Source organism: Bacillus rossius, chromosome 6, assembly GCF_032445375.1.
Source record: "Bacillus rossius redtenbacheri isolate Brsri chromosome 6, Brsri_v3, whole genome shotgun sequence".
Classification (NCBI taxonomy): Eukaryota; Metazoa; Arthropoda; class Insecta; order Phasmatodea; family Bacillidae; genus Bacillus; species Bacillus rossius.
The window spans coordinates 55,365,262-55,383,737 of NC_086334.1; the positions used below are offsets into that span (position 1 = coordinate 55,365,262).

Genomic DNA, 18,476 nt, shown 5'->3' on the forward strand with positions numbered 1-18,476 from the left:
TTATAATGTAGCTGACCTGACCTAACAAACCGGGAAAAAGGATGAACAGTAGGAACTCACGTAATTTTCTTTTTACGTGATGTAAGTAGTTGTTCAACTACGTCGCGAAAAAAAAAAAAAAATCATACTTGTAAACAAGCAACAATGGTCAACGCGGGAAGCCTACGATTCACTCATCTTTCTGGACATACCCGAATACTCACGTTGGCACGCCTTCTTTCAACAGACGAGAGAAACGCCCGATCGTGCATCTTCGGTTTTTTTTTTTTTTATTGTAAATAAATATGCAACTCATGAAAACTAATGGTCAATTAGGTTATGTTAGCTACATTATAAATACTTCAAAACATTGTGGATGGTTGATTTGGTTAGGATAGCTACATTAAAAATACTGTGAAATCATGGTAAACGGTTTCCTAGCGCTAGATAGCTACATATTAAAAAGTTATTTGCTAAGCAACCATAAAATGATTTTACAGTTTTTTTAATGTAGCTATACTTACCTAATATAACCAACCATCCACAGTGTTTTAAAGTATTTTTAATTACTTCTTGCTAATTTTAAGAAAAGAAGGCTTGCCAACGTGAGTATTCGGGTATGTCCAGAAGGATGTGTGAATCGTAGGCTTCCCGCTTAACGCCGCATCAGTGCACAACATGAAAATTAAAAAATTTCATATCTCCTAAAGTATTTGGAATTTCTGATCTCCGCCGGGTTTAATGAAAAGAGGAAGTTAAAGAGCACAGAATAAAGGTATTTTCGGATTTTTAAAATGTTTTTAAAAAAAAATCGCCAAAAAATTTATATTAAAAAATTCGATATCTCCAAAAGTAATTGGAATTTTTAATCTCCGCAGGCGGTTCTGAAAAGAGGACGTAAGATAGCATATAATGAAAGTTATTTCATATTTGTACGATTTTTTTTGGCGCTAATCCGTACAATACAGATTTACCCAAAAATGTGTATGTATATATTCTGTATCCAGTATTAAAATATATTTATACTCTACTAGGCCCAAACAAGAGGCATGTTTTAACCTAACATAAACACTCGAGGACAATGATTAAACTTACTGGTGAAAAGTTATTTTCTTCTGTTTTTCTAATTCCAGCTGTTCGGCCCCCTTTCTTGCACTCCTGTTCGTGCACCCATACGCTGAACAAGATGACATTTCACGTAAATACAAACACTATCTGCGTTCAACCAGAGAGATTGTTCAACATGTCCGTCGTCCTATTACTAAAAGCAGGTTTCCCAACGCTGGAGCTTAATAAAACTACTTGTGGTATGCGGCGTTGCCATTGGGTAGCCTTCGATGTACATTCTGTATTGCACAGACCCGAATACTCACGTTGGCAAGCCTTCTTTCAACAGATGAGAGAGCCAAACGCTCGATCGTGCATCTTCGTTTTTTTTTTTGTCATTGTAAATGTAAATGAATAAATATACAATTCATGTTAACTAATGGTCAATTAGGTTAGGTTAGCTACATTATAAATACTTTATAATTTATTTATTTATTTGGTTGCCTCCTGTTTTCTCCAGTACATACTAGAAAGGAGTTGTCCATATACAAATTACAAACAAAAAATTAAAACATATAGACAAACACAAATCTTAAATACAAAACATAACCACACTCCTGGATACTACAATCTTTGTCTTGGCAATATTATTTAGGTTGCTGATACATCCTAACCACCATACTTGCTGAAATACAAAAACCAACATATTAATATGCTTTTACCCTAAGGTATTCTTCAACTGAATAAAAGGATTTTCTTACCAAATATTTCTTTAATTCTTGTTTAAACCTATTTAAATGGACTATTTCCTTAATTTCAGTTGGTAATTTATTAATTGGTTTGATACTACTGTAGTAGGGTCCTTGTGAAAATAGTTTTGTTCTATGTGTGATTAAATGTAAATCACATATATTTCTAGTTTGATAACATTGTGGACGGTTGATTTGGTTAGGATAGCTACATTAAAGATACTGTGAAATCATGTAAACAAAAAAGCGAGCATGAACTTCGGGGAACTTCGGGTTTGTCTCTGGCTCTCTCGTCTGTGAAAAGAAGGCTTGCCAACGTGAGTATTCGGGTCTGTGCAATACAGAATGTACATCGTAGCCTTCCCGTTGCCATGCAACGTTGTCAAATTTCGAATAAGCCGTCACCCTGCTTTCTCAGCACACATTTTACGAAGAATTGTGCGCGGTTTATTAATACGGTACATTCAAACAACGAACCACACTCCAAAAGTAATAGGTTTGTTTGACTCGAGGTCTCTTTTTGACCTGTTAACTCTCAGGGCGCCCTTTTCCGGAAGCAGTATGGCGGATGGTCGTTTTACTCGCGGGGGCAAGTTGCTCTCAGGTCACTCAGGTCATGCTCTCGATGCTCCTCCTCTCGAGGAAGAGTTGCGAGGGTAAGTCGTCTGCTAGTTGTTTTGGCGCGACTTTGACGATGGAGTCAATATGTTATCAGGCTACATTTGGTGATGACGGCAATATTTTAATAGATGACGAAGGTTTTGTATTGTTCAAACCAACAGGTAAGTGTAGTTTAAAATTCTTAGTTTATTAATTTTTCATTGGATTGGTTTGTGATAATTTTTCTGTGACAGTAAACGAACTTCAAATTACCCGATTTTCTTGTTGATCCGTGTGGAAGGGCCCTAAAGGCCGGGCTACATTCGCAATAGCACGCAAACAGCACACAGATAGCACACACGCACAGAGATAGCACAGAGCTTGATGCTACATTCGCGCACAACACAACACAAAAGAATACCGGAAGCATTCAAAAAAGTTTTTTAAATGTATAACTTCCGTTAACAATTTTGATCACTGAAGTTGGAATAAGTGACGTTTGTTTAGATTCGTGTGTTGTTATTGTGGTACGGTTTTCGTTAAACCAAGAAATATTTTAAGTACTTCAAAGTTTACATACAAAAAACCATGAGCATTCAAAAATACATATCACTGTTTATTTCAAATCCGGCTTCTATAACACATTCATACACGGACTTCCAAGCATTTAATTTAGCGTCTTCATTTTTTGTATCCTGCGTATCCCCTGTCATACAAAATATTTCTACTTTCTATTACAGCTATCAAATGAGCCTTCCATTTTTATGTAATCGTGCGTTTGAAAACAATAACAAACTACTCAAGTCAACAGCACCAATACTTTCGTGACAATTGTTCTTTTATAAGCCCACTAGAGTAGTACTTAAACTGTTTGCTGATTGGCTACCACGAGGGTCGCGCACAGAAAATAACCTAAAAGTTAAAAGTTAACGAACTTTCTGTGCGCCGATCCTGTGCTATTTTTCTGTGCGCGTGCTATTTGCCAATGTAGCAGCTCATATCTAATAGTGTATGTTGAACTTCTGTGCGTCTGTGCTGTTTGCGTGCTATTGCGAATGTAGCCCGGGCTTAACCCTTATATTTACGTCAATGTCAGTTTCCCATAATGTATGGTTTATAACTTACAGTAATTATTTAAATGATCCCCTAATCCACATACACATCAATTCAACATTTTACTGCCTCCCTTTCCTTCCGTTATTTGCACCTTATGAATCTCGTGAGCTTTTAACATTCTATTGGGAGTTTCATGATGGTTCGAGACTAGACATTTTGTTGATTAAAGTGACATAGTCCTACTAAAATCCAATGTTTGATAATGATATGGACATTTATTTATTATAAGTTAAAAAAAATTGCTCATATTTAAGTAATTACTCTTCAGTATTGGATAGATTTAGTGACTTGATAGTCTAGTGTACAATTTATGCTAGTATCTACCTGTTTGTTAGCTGTAGTACAACTAAACCATTTTGAAATTATTGTACTATATTAGACTTCAATTGTTTTCCTGTTCTTTTTTTTCTTACCAGATTCCTCATATGCTTCAGTTAGAATCAAAGTGACTGAACTTGAACTGCAGAAAGGTGTTACTGTCGTCAAGACACCAGATCATAAAACTTTAAAGTTGTTTACATCCAGAATTGCAAATTTGGAAGTGCAACAAAAACAGCATGTTACACATTTGGAAGAATGTAACACACCTGCTGCTGATGAAGTTGGTCCTGAATTTTATTGGACAGATGAAACGATGAAACTTTTCTTGGAGCAGTTTGCTTTGAAAAAGACATTGTTAGACAAACGTCATTTTAAAACGCAAAAAGGGATGTTTGCAGCCATTGCAACCAGTATGCAAACATATGGTTATAAAGTTACTGGTAACCAGATTGAAAATAAATACAAACTCCTGGCCAAAACCATAAAAAATTACACCCTAAGAAACCATAAAAAAATAGCACTGGGAAGGGTAGGAAGGCACTACCTTATGAGCGGTAGGTTTAAATTTGACAAAGATTTTTTTGTTGATAATATATTGTTTAGGCCTACATGTAATTAAGTAATTTTTTTTTGTTTATTTACCCAGGGAGATGATGGAAATGTTTGGCAGGCAGCACTCCATCGTACTTGCATGTGTGTCAGGGGCCAGTGGCACAAAAAATAGAGCTGACCTGTTACTGGAAGCAGGCATTGTGCTGCCTCAAGAAACAGATTTAAGGTAATTTCTTATCATTCAAAACTTGCAGATAATTTTGGAAACAAAAATGTTTTGCTATAGGATTATTATTATTATATGTATAATTACTGGCTTGTTTGTAAAATTTATAATTTAGGTTGACACCATCATTTAACAATAAGTAGTGATGCGCAAAAAGCAGTGCCAGGTCAAAATTAAGACTTTATTATTTTTAGTCCAAATTACCGTAACAGATACAGTGATGTTGCTAAGGTGACTGGTGCCACTGGCCAGAATTGAAAATGGCGCCCCCTATTAAAAGAGAGGAGGGTTGCGGGGGTTGAGTAAAGCGAAACCGTCGCAGCGGTGCCCCCTCCTGCTCCAGCGCCCCTGGTGGGGGCATCCCTGCCACCCGCTTGCTACGCCACTGAACAGATAATGCTCTAACAGTACTTAGTTGCAGATTTCAGTAATCCTGGCGGAGAGAGACTAATCTAGAAAAAATAAAAATTCCAAAATGCTTTTATTTATTTTGTAACATATTTATCATACCCAAAGAGGGAATTGTGATAGTAGTTTCCCATTTTAATGAGTACTTTGGTCAGGTAAGTTACATAAAATTTACTATGAAATCATGTGATCGTTTGGGAGTCTACACTAAAAATAATGTCACTTTGTAAACAGTTCATTAGCTTAGGTAAACATCATTGAACATACCTTCTGTAAAATTGCATAAACTGGATTACCTGTATTAAAAACTTTAAGATCATGTTACTACTTGGTTAGTTTAGCTACGTACATTTTAAATTGATAATTCTCAACCACTATTGAAATTTTTTTACAGTATTGAAAATGTAGCTAATCAATCGTAACCAAGTGTCCAAATTAGTTTATAGTATTTGTAATGTAGCTAAACTAACCCAGCCAACCATTCTCACGATATGACATGTGTAAACATACCTAACCTAAACTTCTTTAAAGTTTTAACTACTTGAAGTACCACAACATCCTCTTAGAGAACTATTAAAAATGTACCAGGCAGTAGTATATATATTAATATTTCACAAATTTTAATTAATTTGATTCAGAAAAATAACTTCATAATTACCATTTAAATACCCATCATTCAGTAATAAGACATAAAAACAGTAGGATTTTTAAATAACCAAACCCCCTCCCCTTACACCTCGTAAGTTATTTTGTATGCTATAGCACTATTACATCATCTTTTGTGGATATGGGAATTTTTAAAGAGGGAGATTTAAAAAGAAAAGAAAAAATAGAATTATTGTTTTCAGAAAATTTTACTTCAACAGGGGCGTTGGGCTATTAAATTATGATGTTCACAATTTTGTAGTTGCAGGTGTTGAATTAGCTCATCTTGCTTCACCTGAAAATAAAATACTACCTTTACCGAAATCCAGCAATTCATTACTTCGGAAGTTACGGGAGGATAGGGTTATATCCTCCAAATTCACCACTGTACATCATAAATTAATATCTTACAAATTATTAATCACAAGTGTTGTTGAATTATGGCAAAAGTCTGTTTTAATGTTAATATTTAAATTAAAACAGCAATTTTGTTTTGTCTAGGAGTAATCAAAGCAGTTCTACGGAGGATTGTGCAAGTGCCAGCCCTATAGTGAGTGTTAGTGGAGCACTGGGCTCTCCAGCACTATCGTCCTATGCAGGATCCATTAGCTCTCCAGTCCCAGTGGGAATGCCTGTTTTAAGTTCAACTCCACCTGTTGAAAGCAATGTGCGGAGCCAAAACAGCTCAATACGCAAAAGGTATGGTAGGAGAGATGGGGCAACTGCTGTTGCGTTGAATGCCCTCAAAGAGACAATTTTGCTACAAACAACAGCAATACAAGAAGAAAAATCAAGGAGAATGGATGCTCATGCAGAGATGGTAACTCTGTATAAGCAAAATGTCATTGAAATTAAACGTTCTAATGACATTAGGGAGGAAAGGAACAGGCTTTTAGCTCAACAAGTGGAGTTACTTCGCCAACTAATCCCATCAACTAGCAACAGCAGCATGAGTGACAGTTCTGCAGATAAGTAGAGATTTCGACAAACTGTGTGTATGTATGTTATTGGATTAAAAAAAAATTATACCCTCATGAAACTTAAGAAATGGTTGTAAATATATCCCATTATTAGCTTCACTTGTAGCACTACCGTGGTTGGACCTCGAACTAATTTCAAAATGGCAGCCATGGCGGGTTTTTCAAAACTCCTTGTGCTCTATATTTATATAACCTATTTTGCATGTGCCATTAAAAATGTTATCATTGTATTATTCTGTGCACTAAAAAAACAATTCAAATTTTCAAATGCTATCTAATCAATTATGTAAAGAAAAGCTATCCATAAATTTCAGCTTAATATCAAACCTAAAATGAAAAAAAAAAATTAAAATGTAATTTTCCTTACCTTTGTAACTAGAAAATCTAAATAAATACAAGTAACACAAGAAATTCAACTCAGGAATGATGGTAAAATGGTGCTTGTGGTGAAGATAAGGTACTTAATGGAAATAACACAGTGCATATAATCTTTTAATTAGAACACAATAGCATCAGTACATGAAACTTAGTAGTTAAGATACACACAATTCACTCACAACTAGTAGATAAGAACACTACTTGTAGCAGAACAGCTTGAAACAGTTAAACTTGTACCAAGGAGCATAGGTATAAGTAAACAGAGATTTGATCCTAGGTTAAACATAAGTCATTTTTTTTTTCCTTTTGAAATCAGACAACAATTCTGATACTAGCAACTACACAGCATTGACTAAAGAAATTTAGTTTTGTCCTGAACAACAGGATCTAGGTCCCTTTACAGAATTCCTCAATTTAGGAACTAGGGGCACTTCGTACATTTGTGTCTTAATAAAATTGTCTCTAATATATATTAATGACACAAAAATAAAGCAGTTTCTTAAGACTTTTTTAGAATAAAGTTGGTGTTCATTGATAGTGTTAATCTAAGAATGATATGTTAACCTAGTTATTTCACAATACATAACCATATTTGACTCCTTAAATCATGATTTAAATACATGCCCATCTAATGCAATGCACACAAATTTTATTTAAACAGCAAATACGCAATTATGAATGTACAATTCATGAGTGCCTTCAAATAATCAATGGTACATTTTAACACACACAGGTACATAAAAATTACATAACACAGTATTCCAACATAAACAATTATCTAAGTCTCCAGATACCTTTATATTTGAGCCTATATACATGATTTAATAGTTAGGCTATATAATTCTACTTTTTAATAAATCAGACAGGCATGTATGCATGTGCAAAACACAACAATCTTTTGACAAAAACAATTTACAAAAAAAAACCTCTCTGGAGCACCCCTAGGGTGAATTCATAAAACGAAAACCAAACCCTAGGGTACCTACTCAAGGAATATTTCCTCCTAATTTAAAATATTTAGTTGCGCCGGTTTAGGCTGTGCGTTGTCTGTCACTCAGTATTAGAGTTTTAATAAGTATATGTTTTAAAATTTTGGGTACACACGTTATGGAGTGATGGAACGCGATTATACAAGCACGAGAAGTCAAAACTCAACCGGTGAAGTTTTAAAGGGCGCTTTCCAGCAAAACGATATGAACGGGCGAAACAGCGATCTTTTCCATTGCGGTGTGGATCTCTAACAAGATGGACGCGTGCACGAATCAAGAGAATAACTACGTGCATTGCATGTACATACTTGCAGACATCAACACTATTATGCCAAGGACGTTTTACCAGATGCCTGTAGAGCCTGCTTCAGTTTGTGTTGCCGCAAGATTTGGCAGTTCTTATGTGGGGTTTGTGTAGTTGGAAGTTGTTGAACAAAATATTTTTCTTCAATTCAATAGTGTCCTTTTATTCTGTATCATCAAGTTCTGTCTAGCGCTTCAACAGTTGAATTTTGAGTAGGTATACAGCGTACACTGAATTTTTTTTTTGTAAATGGAACAGAAATATTTACGAAAAATTACAGATATTTGTAAATCTGAATATTTATATGAAAACAACTGTACCACTACAAAATATGTTCTCAGTGATACTAATTTCAGATTAATACTCGAGCATTAATGCTTTGTGTTGTCCCAATAGGTCCTTCTAATAATCAAATTTATGTGTAAACCGTTCTCTAAATAGCTTACCAGTATTAACTGCGCACATTAATAAGCATATTAAATATTTGATTATCATTTCCATGGTTTAGAAAACATAAAGCTAGAATGAAACATAAATTAAAAATAGAATTATGGACCAATTTTCTTACAACTTACTCAGTATTATCTCGAGAAACGTATTTCATATAGGTATGGAAAAATAACCAGAGCCACGTGTTGTAAAACGTTACAATACATTTCTTGTAGTATTACAAACTATTTCTTGGCAACTGGTTTCTAAACAAATCTTTTGTAGTAAACGTATTGAATTTTTTTCTGTGTACGGTGATTCGTGCATGAAGTTGTGTTCTACCTCTCACTAAAGTATGTGCCATGAATATTTTATAAGATTTTTACTAATATTCCATATGACTATGCTACTAATATTCCATATGACTATGCTTAACAACTTTTTATGTTGAAGTTACACTGCGCATTATTTATTTACACTGAAACATCAAATAATAATAGGAAAATATGGTGAAATTAATTTGTATATTTGTGACTCAAACTCACAAATTTTTTTCAAATTTAGTATGATATTGGATAACCCGTTAGCTCAGACATTCCTTTGAACAATTATGCGATGCAAAACTGTAACATAGCGTGCTATCCAGTGCTTTCATCTAGAGTGAGGGGAGATCGGAAAGGAATTTAAAATGTGGTATTTACGAGCAAAGAGTTGGGTCAACAAATAATCTCGACCCTTTGTTATTGAAATAATCAGCAGGATTAGACTGATTATAAAGGATCAGATTCAACTGTTTCGTAAAAAAATTGATTGTCTGTAAAGTCGGTTTACAGACGATAGTTTAACGTGACGTCATAACAAAACATTGATGAAGTGATTGATCCAGAAGAAAAGGAAATATATTCGGCCTGAGACTGAGCCAACCAAACCATTTAGGCAATAAAAATATTATATTCTTTGAGGAAGAAATATTTTTTTAATTTTTATATCTTTTGTATGATAAAATCTACCTCTGCATACTTTTATAAATGAAATTGAATTATCACTATTTTGTATGGATACAAAGGAGTGAAATGAAATGTACAATTTAATTAATAAATTTACTTTTATTTGCATTCATTAATTCAAATATATTTATTACTTTTGAAATGTTGCGTGCGCCGTATTTATTTTTACAAGTACAAAAAAAACTCGCAGTTGCCGAGATCCGAACCGATAATCTTTGGAATGGAAGTCATCTATGCTAACCGCACGGCCACGAGACCATATTGAGATTGTTTCAGATGGTATAAATTAATAATATTCCACGCACAATATTTGTTTAAATTTCTTTTAACTAGCATATTCTCTGTTGGACTCGAAATATTTACACGCTCGTGGGCTCATAACTATTATACAGTGTATGATTTAGTTGATCAAATAATAACTGATGACAAATAATTACCAATGTCAAACTAAAGCGTGAAAAGTATCATACTAGCAATAAATAATTTAGTTACACAGCTAAAACAATACTCATACAACACTGTTTAAATATACTGATTTACACTAGTAATTGTAAGTACTTGTAAGAACGCCATTTCCTTGCGAATATACTCCCGTGGCGCGGTGCACAACAATAACCTCGAACCAGTACGCCGCCACGTGCCGGCCGAGTTCTCTGTACCGTCCGCAACATACCAGAGAGATGCCACGCATGCGTAAACACATCCGTAGTGGGACAATTTTTTGTGCGTGCAGCCAGCGTTCATCGATTTATTAGACGCTGTCACGTCAAAAAAAAAACCTCCAACATGATAGCGATGTGTTGTTCATGAATGATGTGTTTAAAATGAATGAATCTTAGAGCAAATGTAATCATATGATCCTATCCCTGATGTAAATAATCAGTTTGGGATTCATTACTCAGAATGAAACATAAGAGCGAAAACGTAGAGAGAACGAGTGACCCGGCCACGCATCCAGTGTGATTCATTCGTGGAATGAAGCAATTTTTAAGTAATCACTAGCACTAATGTCTACTTTGTCATAAATCTATCTCATTAATACAAGTGACCACCATTAATATTATATACAAAAAGGATGAAAAACAGCATACCAATAGAAAAATATAACTTGTATTGAGCAGTCAGATTTTCTTACTAAACTTAAATTAATAACAATAACTTGTTTCACCATCAAAAACAATACTGTACGTATTGGCAATATTATATAATGAATAGTGATAAAACTGAAATAACAGCAAAATTGAGGTCAATATACCAAAATGAATAGAAAAAAACAAAATTCACCACAACTATCTCATTTTTCCTGTTAAATGCTGAATTGATGTCATGAATCTTTGATTTAAAGTATTATTAAAAACATAAATACTCTGTACTAAGGAAAAAAATTTACTGAGTTCCTACATAATTTTTTTTTAAGTCAAGTTAATTTAAAGCAGTCAATAGCTGATACCAACAGACATGGCTGAAAACCTACAGAGAAACATGTGGTTTTGGGTATACAACATTGCATTCTTTTATTTGTATGTATAGTACTGAAATAATAAGACAGTGTCAAAAAGTAAAATTCAAATTTGAAAATATCCTCTTGAGAACTAAAAAACATTATAGAAGAATATTGACTACTTTCATTGCAGTTTTTTAGTTTAAGTTACTTTTATCAATATATTATGCAGTATTATTTTACATGAACAATTTAAGGATCTTACCAGAAATTTTTGTAGTAGTTTATGAATAGTATTGTGCTAAACATGTTATTATTATTACATATGTTTAATCTTTAAAGATGTTAAAGACATAATTCATTTTTAATGACAAAATTTGCATTTTTATGAAACGATACAATTTTAGCTCTACGTATAAGTATCACACCATTGAGAACAAAAGTTTTGTTAGACATCACAGCACATCTGAGATTACATATAAATTACACCTTAAACTTCATACTAAAATTTAAAAGCCACTATATACAAGTTATGACATTATTTTAATTAGTGCTTAAGATACATTAATCATAATTGAATAACCTAATTGTCAAATTGCATGTTATTTAAATTTTTTTTAGTTATTTCTTCACTAAAAATTCAAAAATAAATTATAGTTTAAAAAACTCTATTAAAAAAAAAAACTTTTGTAGCTAACCCAACTGAAAAGTAGAAAACAATTTTAAATTAAAATTAAGTTATAAACCAAATTTTCAATTTGATTTAAAAAAAAAACTGGGTCATTTTTACTACTAACTAATAATAATAGTAATAACTCTTACAAACTGCTACCAATGAATTATTTGTAACATTTAATGTCAAGCACACCATGCTTTTTTTTTTAAATAGAATTAATCATTTGATTGATAACTTAAATTTTATTTTAAATTTATTTCCTGCCTTTTAGTTGGGTTAGCTATAAAAGCGTGTTTTTTTTGTTAACTATAATTTGTTTTAATACCTGTACCTACAGTAGTGTACTTCACATCTAGATATTTATACAAATACAAATGCCAAACCAATAGGAACCTCTAGAAAAAAATTCAACAACAAACACGTTAATCATTTCCGGCCCTCCAGCTATTTATAAATCACGTTTTGATATGACAGGTTTTACCGTACTGTTAATTGTGTCGTCTTGCGACCAACTGCCGACACAACTCATCCCTCAAGTTTTGACCAGTTGGTAGGTCGTCAGGGTTGCCATCTTCATCGGCTGCTGGTGCAGGATCTACAACCCCTAGTATCCGGTGAGCTTCTGGGTCTGGAAGATCATCAACGTCTGGTGGTTCAAATATGTTGAGGTCATCTAGATCAGCCAGGTTGTGTAGAACACAACATGCATGGACCAGTTGAACCATCCTCCTCATATCCTGCAACTTTAGATGGTACAGCTGCCTGAAACGTTGCTTAAGTTTGCCAAATGCATGTTCAACACTGATCCTGCAGGAACTGTGCGTCATGTTGAACTGTCGCTGTGCAACTGTTAAGTGCCCATTGTCTCTATATGGAGTTATCAGCTGGGGCATGCAAGGGTATGCTGCATCTCCTAACATGTAACCTCCACCTATAAAATAAGGAAATAAAATTATTACTATGTACATTCATACAGTGTTAGCTTTTATATAATAACATAACAGCAGAAACAATGTTAAGCTTTAACAAGTAAACAAACCTCTGCAAAGTGTATGCATGTCTCGTGAAAGAGATGAGTTAGCAAATACTCTTGCATCATGAACAGAGCCAGGGTACCCAATAAATACATCTATAAATTGTTTCTTTTCATTTACTGCACCCTGCATTTGAAATGAAAAATAGTGTTTCCTGTTTATGTATGCATCCTTGTCTTCTGCAGGCTTGTCAATCCGAATGTGGGTACCATCAACAGAACCTGAAATTAAAAATAAAATTTCTTCAAAAGGCTTAAATTATTGTTACATACAGAGTACATTTTATATATGCAATGAAACTATTGCATAAATTTAATGAGTATCAGGACATGCCAAAACTACTACTTCTGTTAAGTGTTCAGAATTGTAACCTTACGAAGTTACAAGTGCAGTAGGCAAATTTTAAAATTTCCCGCATCTAATGTCACTGCTCTGCAATCACGCATTCTCTTAGCCACTGGAGTTTCACATAATGTGCAGGAAATTCAAATTTGTGTGTGCTACGGCCCACACCCTTACGAGTATTACAATTATAGAGATATGTTCCTTAACAAAAGTTGCCTTTTTGGCATTCACTACCACCCATTAAATTTATGCCCAGAAAATCATGAACAAAATGTATATTACACAAGTCTATGACATACTACAATTTTTTACTAACCAAAAAAATAGTAAAATACTTTACATATTTTTGGTGCTTCAGTACTTATGTAGATTTAATTGCATGAAAATACATAGTTCTACCTACAATAAATTGTTCAGAAATTTAAAAATAAAACAACTTAAGTACATTTCCACATATTTATGCCAATTTCACAACCATTTAACTTTACCTACTAGTAATATACACCAAAATAATTTTAAATGCTCACCCAGGACATCTGGCAATCCTTTAGTTGTGAGGTAGTGCATTTTCGTTGTCTGCTTCTCTGCCTCAGTTGGGAAGCAGATGACTGTAGGAGCCAATTCCAACAAGAAATTTATCATTCTTGTAATAACATCATGGAGGCAACTGATGCTTAAATCAAACCTGTCACCAACATCACGGTACGATGCTGTCTGATGACCAACAAACCACAAAAATACCAGAACATGTTTTTCAGGTGTGACAGGCTCATAGCCACCATGCCCTGTAACAAAAGTAATGCATAATAAAAGTTTTGTGGAATTTTATTATGTAGTTGAATATATATGTGCATATATATAATTATCTGTAAACATACCTAACAATGAACGAAAAATCTCAGTATTTCTAAACCTAACTGAGAGGTCATTGACAACACCTCGCTTCATGCGAAAGTGAGATACAAATTCCTCATCACTGTATAATGGAACAGTTTGTTCGACGTAGAGAGGTACCGCAACTCTATCTCTGCGTTCCAACAGCTCCACAATTTCTTGCAGTCCTTGAACCCCTGCTGGAATGTCTGCAAATGCAATAACATTACTTAACCAATAATTAAGTATTATATAGTTTCAGGCCAGTAAAATTTTAGTTTAGGCACTGACAGTAAATAGTAAATAATTCCAGAAACATTGGGTTATTATCTTAAAATAATGTTTATTTATAACTCAAGAGATACTTTTCAATATGCATAATTGTACATTTATAATTAAAATTTAAGGTTGAGGGAAATAAAACGTGAAGGAAATGGTAAATAACTACCAAGTTCCATAGCATTGAAATACTGTTTTCCTTTGTGTTATAAGTTTTACTGGTTGTTTTTCACGCTGCTTCTAATCCGTAGGTGGATAATCCTTGTTCTAATTAAGTTCCGAAACTTTTTAATCCATTAGGTATCACAACTATGTTTCGGTCCACACAATTAGGCGCACTTCACGTATCTTTCCATAAGGTGTAAGGCCAATTGAAGTGGTAAATAAACATATACAGAACATCAAATTTAAATTGAAACGGAAAAACATTTCAATATAACTTATTTGGCGTCCTTTATTTAACAATCACAAGATTTGCAATCGTTTCCTAGTACAGGTTAGCTTATGCATACCACAGACGGTTTAAAGTCCAAAAGCAATATTTATATTTTCTACCTTCATCAAGCTCTCTCATAATTTGTAGTCCAATATTTGGTAAATTAATAGCAGCTTCATCTTCAGATGAATCTTCATTTTCAAACAAATTTCTCATCACGATGTCTGCTATGTTTTTCGCCATCATTGTTTACAACAAATAGCGTTTTCTTCGTGTATTAAAAGTTATCGACTCTTTTTGCCCTCAGGTCAACTTGCTCCCAACTCTTTCAACTCCCGAGGAGCACGAGAGACCTCGAGTCAAACAAACCTTATGATTATCTGTAAGAAAGACACACGATCGTACAATAGTACATTAGGGCCAATTATCGTACACTACGGGAAAATCGTAAGAGTTGGCAGATATGCGACTACCACTTATGTGTGCAAGTTTGCTAATTTGACTTAAGTCCGTATATTCCTTGCTGGTGCAACTATCAAAAGTCTACTGTAGCATTGTGGCCGTTTGAACTCTAAGCTGACTGACATTGTTTTCGATAGATAATACAACATTCAATTTAAGGGTAGAACATAAACACAAGACATAGGCAACTGGCAAAACAAAATGCAAGAAACATGTATGTTATAACAGAGCAAAATATTTCATATAACTAAAAGCATTAAAGACTCACCTCAGTAGTAAATTAACCTAGTTCAAAATTTCAATCGGGGGCACCAGCTATTATTTTGTGCCTAAATAAGTAATTTTTTTTTCAAATAAAAAATTTACTAACACACATGATCTCTGTAAAAAAAAAGTTATTGCTCTAAGCAAAATTCAACATTGGCCTTGGCTACCTGAGATCAGAATTCTTAGAACATGCTAGCTGAGATAAGAGTACTTACCCCATGACCACTCACTGCCTAATTAAAGCTTTACTGCAACACCTAAGCAATTTAATTTATTTAATAGTTGTGAAAAAGTTATTGAAGGTAAAATATACTTGATAAAATATCTTAGTTGCAATAAAATCAGTTTTAGTTGAGATTAATGTAATTCACACTACTGCCTCTTGAAGTTGCAAAAATTAATGTACAAACATTTTAAATATCACTTGGTAATTCTGAAGGGGAGCCACTCTTCTGAAAGAAAAAAATTTAAAATTTCAAAACGCTTTTTTTCGTTTGCTTGCATGTGTTTGAATGATTCCCTAAGGGGATGTTGTGATACTTAAAGTAGTTTACTGTGTAATGTTGCAGAACCCTGCCCTCCTAATTAAATAATTTTTCTTTTAAACTTTTTTCATGAATGTAAATATTTCTTAAAAAGTCGTTCTAATGATATTTTATCGTTTGTTATATATTTTAAGGTTGATATTTTTCACTTGCTATGTTTTTAAGAAGGTATTTAGTATTTTATTAGACACTTTTAATCATTACTATTTTTTATGTATTTATTCACAAATGAGCCGTTGTACTAGAATTTTACCTGTTTAGGCCTACTTTTTCAGGTTATTTCTAAATGATTTTAATTTTGTAAAGTAATTCGTATTATAATTATTATTCTTAATTTTTATTAACGTGTTGTAATATAATTATAAATCACGGGACTGTGTCTGGGCTGGTGTGATGGTTAGAAAGAGAGGCATGAGAGGCCTGTAAGTGGGAGTGAGAAAGGAACAGTGTTTCCCCGCCAACCGAGATAAAGACGGTAATTTCCACCCTGCGTGGGAACTGTGGGATAACTGCTCTCTCACGGTGTGGGAGGGAGAACGAGAATGGAAGTCCCCGATTTCGATGTGAAATTGAAAAGAGAGAGATCAGGGGAAGCCCAGAGTTCTGTATGTAAAAGATTTTTTCATGTATTGTAACTTGTTCTCTGATTGGCTTGTATCTGTAAGCGTGAATGAAGCGTGCGTGTGATTGGTCGGTGAGGTCATGTGACGTCTACTCCCTGCGTGGAGGAGAGTGTGGCAAGACTTCGCCAGTTGTCTGTCGATCGCTGCACCAGTAGGTCGCGTTCGGTGGCTTCTCGCTAAATTATAATGTAATTTACTAATGGATAATTTCACGTTGGTGGTCAGAGCCAGGCCGAATATTATGTCAACCTAATTTGTTTTATTTTCTTTCGGACAGTATTTGAATTAGAAATTGCGGCCACCTTCGTCGGCATTTGGCTCGGGGCGAAATTCGTTTTCGCTGGGTGCGGCCCTGTTTGAGGTCGCATCATCTTCGTGTACTAGTAAAAACATTACTGAAGGACTTAATCGACATTATTATTTTTCCGTTAATTCTCATCATGCAAACTGCGAGCAATTTTCGACAGTCAGGTATACATGTGGAACGAGTGAATGAACCATTGGAAGTGTTTGGATTCGTCGAGGCATTCTATTTGAAAAAATAAAAACAACAAAATTACAATCGGCGTTGAACTGTTTATTTTGTATATAACGAACCGTTATAACTGTTTTAACGTACGTAACGTACTGAGGTTATAACTCAAAAAGTTTTAATTGAAAAATTTCTGTAACAGCAGTAATAATCTTTTGTTATGTCACATGATACCTGTTGCTACACGACAGGTTCTGATTTAAAGGTCCCTGTTATCATTGAGGCAAGCTGTCTGCAAGCACAATAGATACTCGCGCATCGTAGCCAGGGACATACAAAGAATTGAATTTCAGGGTGGGGTGTGGCTAGAACCACTTCACCCACATTTGCTTTCGAATTCTTTCCTTTTGTTGGTGGGAAGGATAGAATTTTTTTAGGATTTTAGGTTGGAGTGGGGGGGAAGTATATTACAAAAACACCCCCCTCCCTTTTCACCAAACCCACATATGCCCCTGATGGCAACGGCTGCATTACTGTACAGGCGAATATCAAAACGGTTAATTACATTTTAATTTTTTGATCTATCGTGATACTCCTCCACAGAATGGTTATTAAAAAAACATAGAACATTTTTAAGAACTTAACATAAACTACATAACATCCTATGTTTGCCAATATTCAAAAAAAGATTGATTTAACATTTTTTAATATTCCATGCAAGGAAAATATTTTGAATGTTTTTAAATTGATGCATCCAGCATTATGTCTTAACGTATTTCATATTATGTGTACTAAAGTAATTATTTTTGATCTTCAAACACTATTTATCATCCCTTGAACTAATACGTAGTCATATATTTTTTTGGATAAAGGTTTAAGGTAATATTATGATGGTTATTAATAAAGTCCGAAAAATTTGATACTAAGAAAGTTGAACACAAGGCTCAACATAATTATTTACTCTCTGCATTCACTAGGGATTTTCAGACTAGTTAAGAAGCTTCTATTTTTAATACAGTGCCTCAGATGGTGGTGACAAGCTTTGATTTGTGATTATATAGTGTGACACCCTCGTGTGGGGAATTATAGTAATCGCTCACAATAAAGAGATTGAGATTTGTGTTCTTTCAAGCCCAATCAAATAAAATCATGTACATATCAACACTGTCCTCACTAACTGTGTCTCTATAGTGTAGATCTATTATTGTTTGGCGAAGCTGTAAGCAGCTCTTTGTACTCATTTTCTAACTAATTATGAAAAATAATAAATTTTTGTTTTAAGTATTTTGTATG

At 34.0% G+C, this 18,476-nt stretch overlaps 1 protein-coding gene and 1 long non-coding RNA gene across 2 annotated transcripts; one reads left to right on the plus strand and one right to left on the minus strand.

Moving 5' to 3' along the window:
• Positions 1–2,166: 2,166 nt before the first annotated feature.
• Positions 2,167–12,216, plus strand: LOC134533211 (uncharacterized). Its single transcript, XR_010075268.1, has 4 exons — positions 2,167–2,557; positions 3,908–4,366; positions 4,459–4,590; positions 6,145–12,216. It is a non-coding gene; the product is annotated as an uncharacterized LOC134533211 (long non-coding RNA).
• LOC134533210 (putative nuclease HARBI1) lies at positions 11,953–17,877 on the minus strand. The gene is made up of 5 exons (XM_063370594.1): positions 14,934–17,877; positions 14,105–14,308; positions 13,754–14,011; positions 12,887–13,102; positions 11,953–12,778 (listed from the first exon to the last, which is right to left on the minus strand). Exons 1-5 carry the CDS (start codon positions 15,058–15,060, stop codon positions 12,336–12,338), a joined length of 1,248 nt encoding a protein of 415 aa, XP_063226664.1. The 5' UTR covers positions 15,061–17,877; the 3' UTR covers positions 11,953–12,335.
• Positions 17,878–18,476: the final 599 nt, after the last annotated feature.

Excerpts from the sequence above, each read along its gene's own strand:
- LOC134533210 (XM_063370594.1), bottom strand. The coding sequence starts at position 15,060 with ATGATGGCGAAAAACATAGCAGACATCGTGATGAGAAATTTGTTTGAA. Across the intron at positions 14,012-14,104 it reads GATTTTTCGTTCATTGTTAG|GGCATGGTGGCTATGAGCCT; the intron begins GTATGTTTACAG and ends CTTTTGTTACAG. Across the intron at positions 13,103-13,753 it reads AGGATTGCCAGATGTCCTGG|GTTCTGTTGATGGTACCCAC; the intron begins GTGAGCATTTAA and ends TTTTAATTTCAG.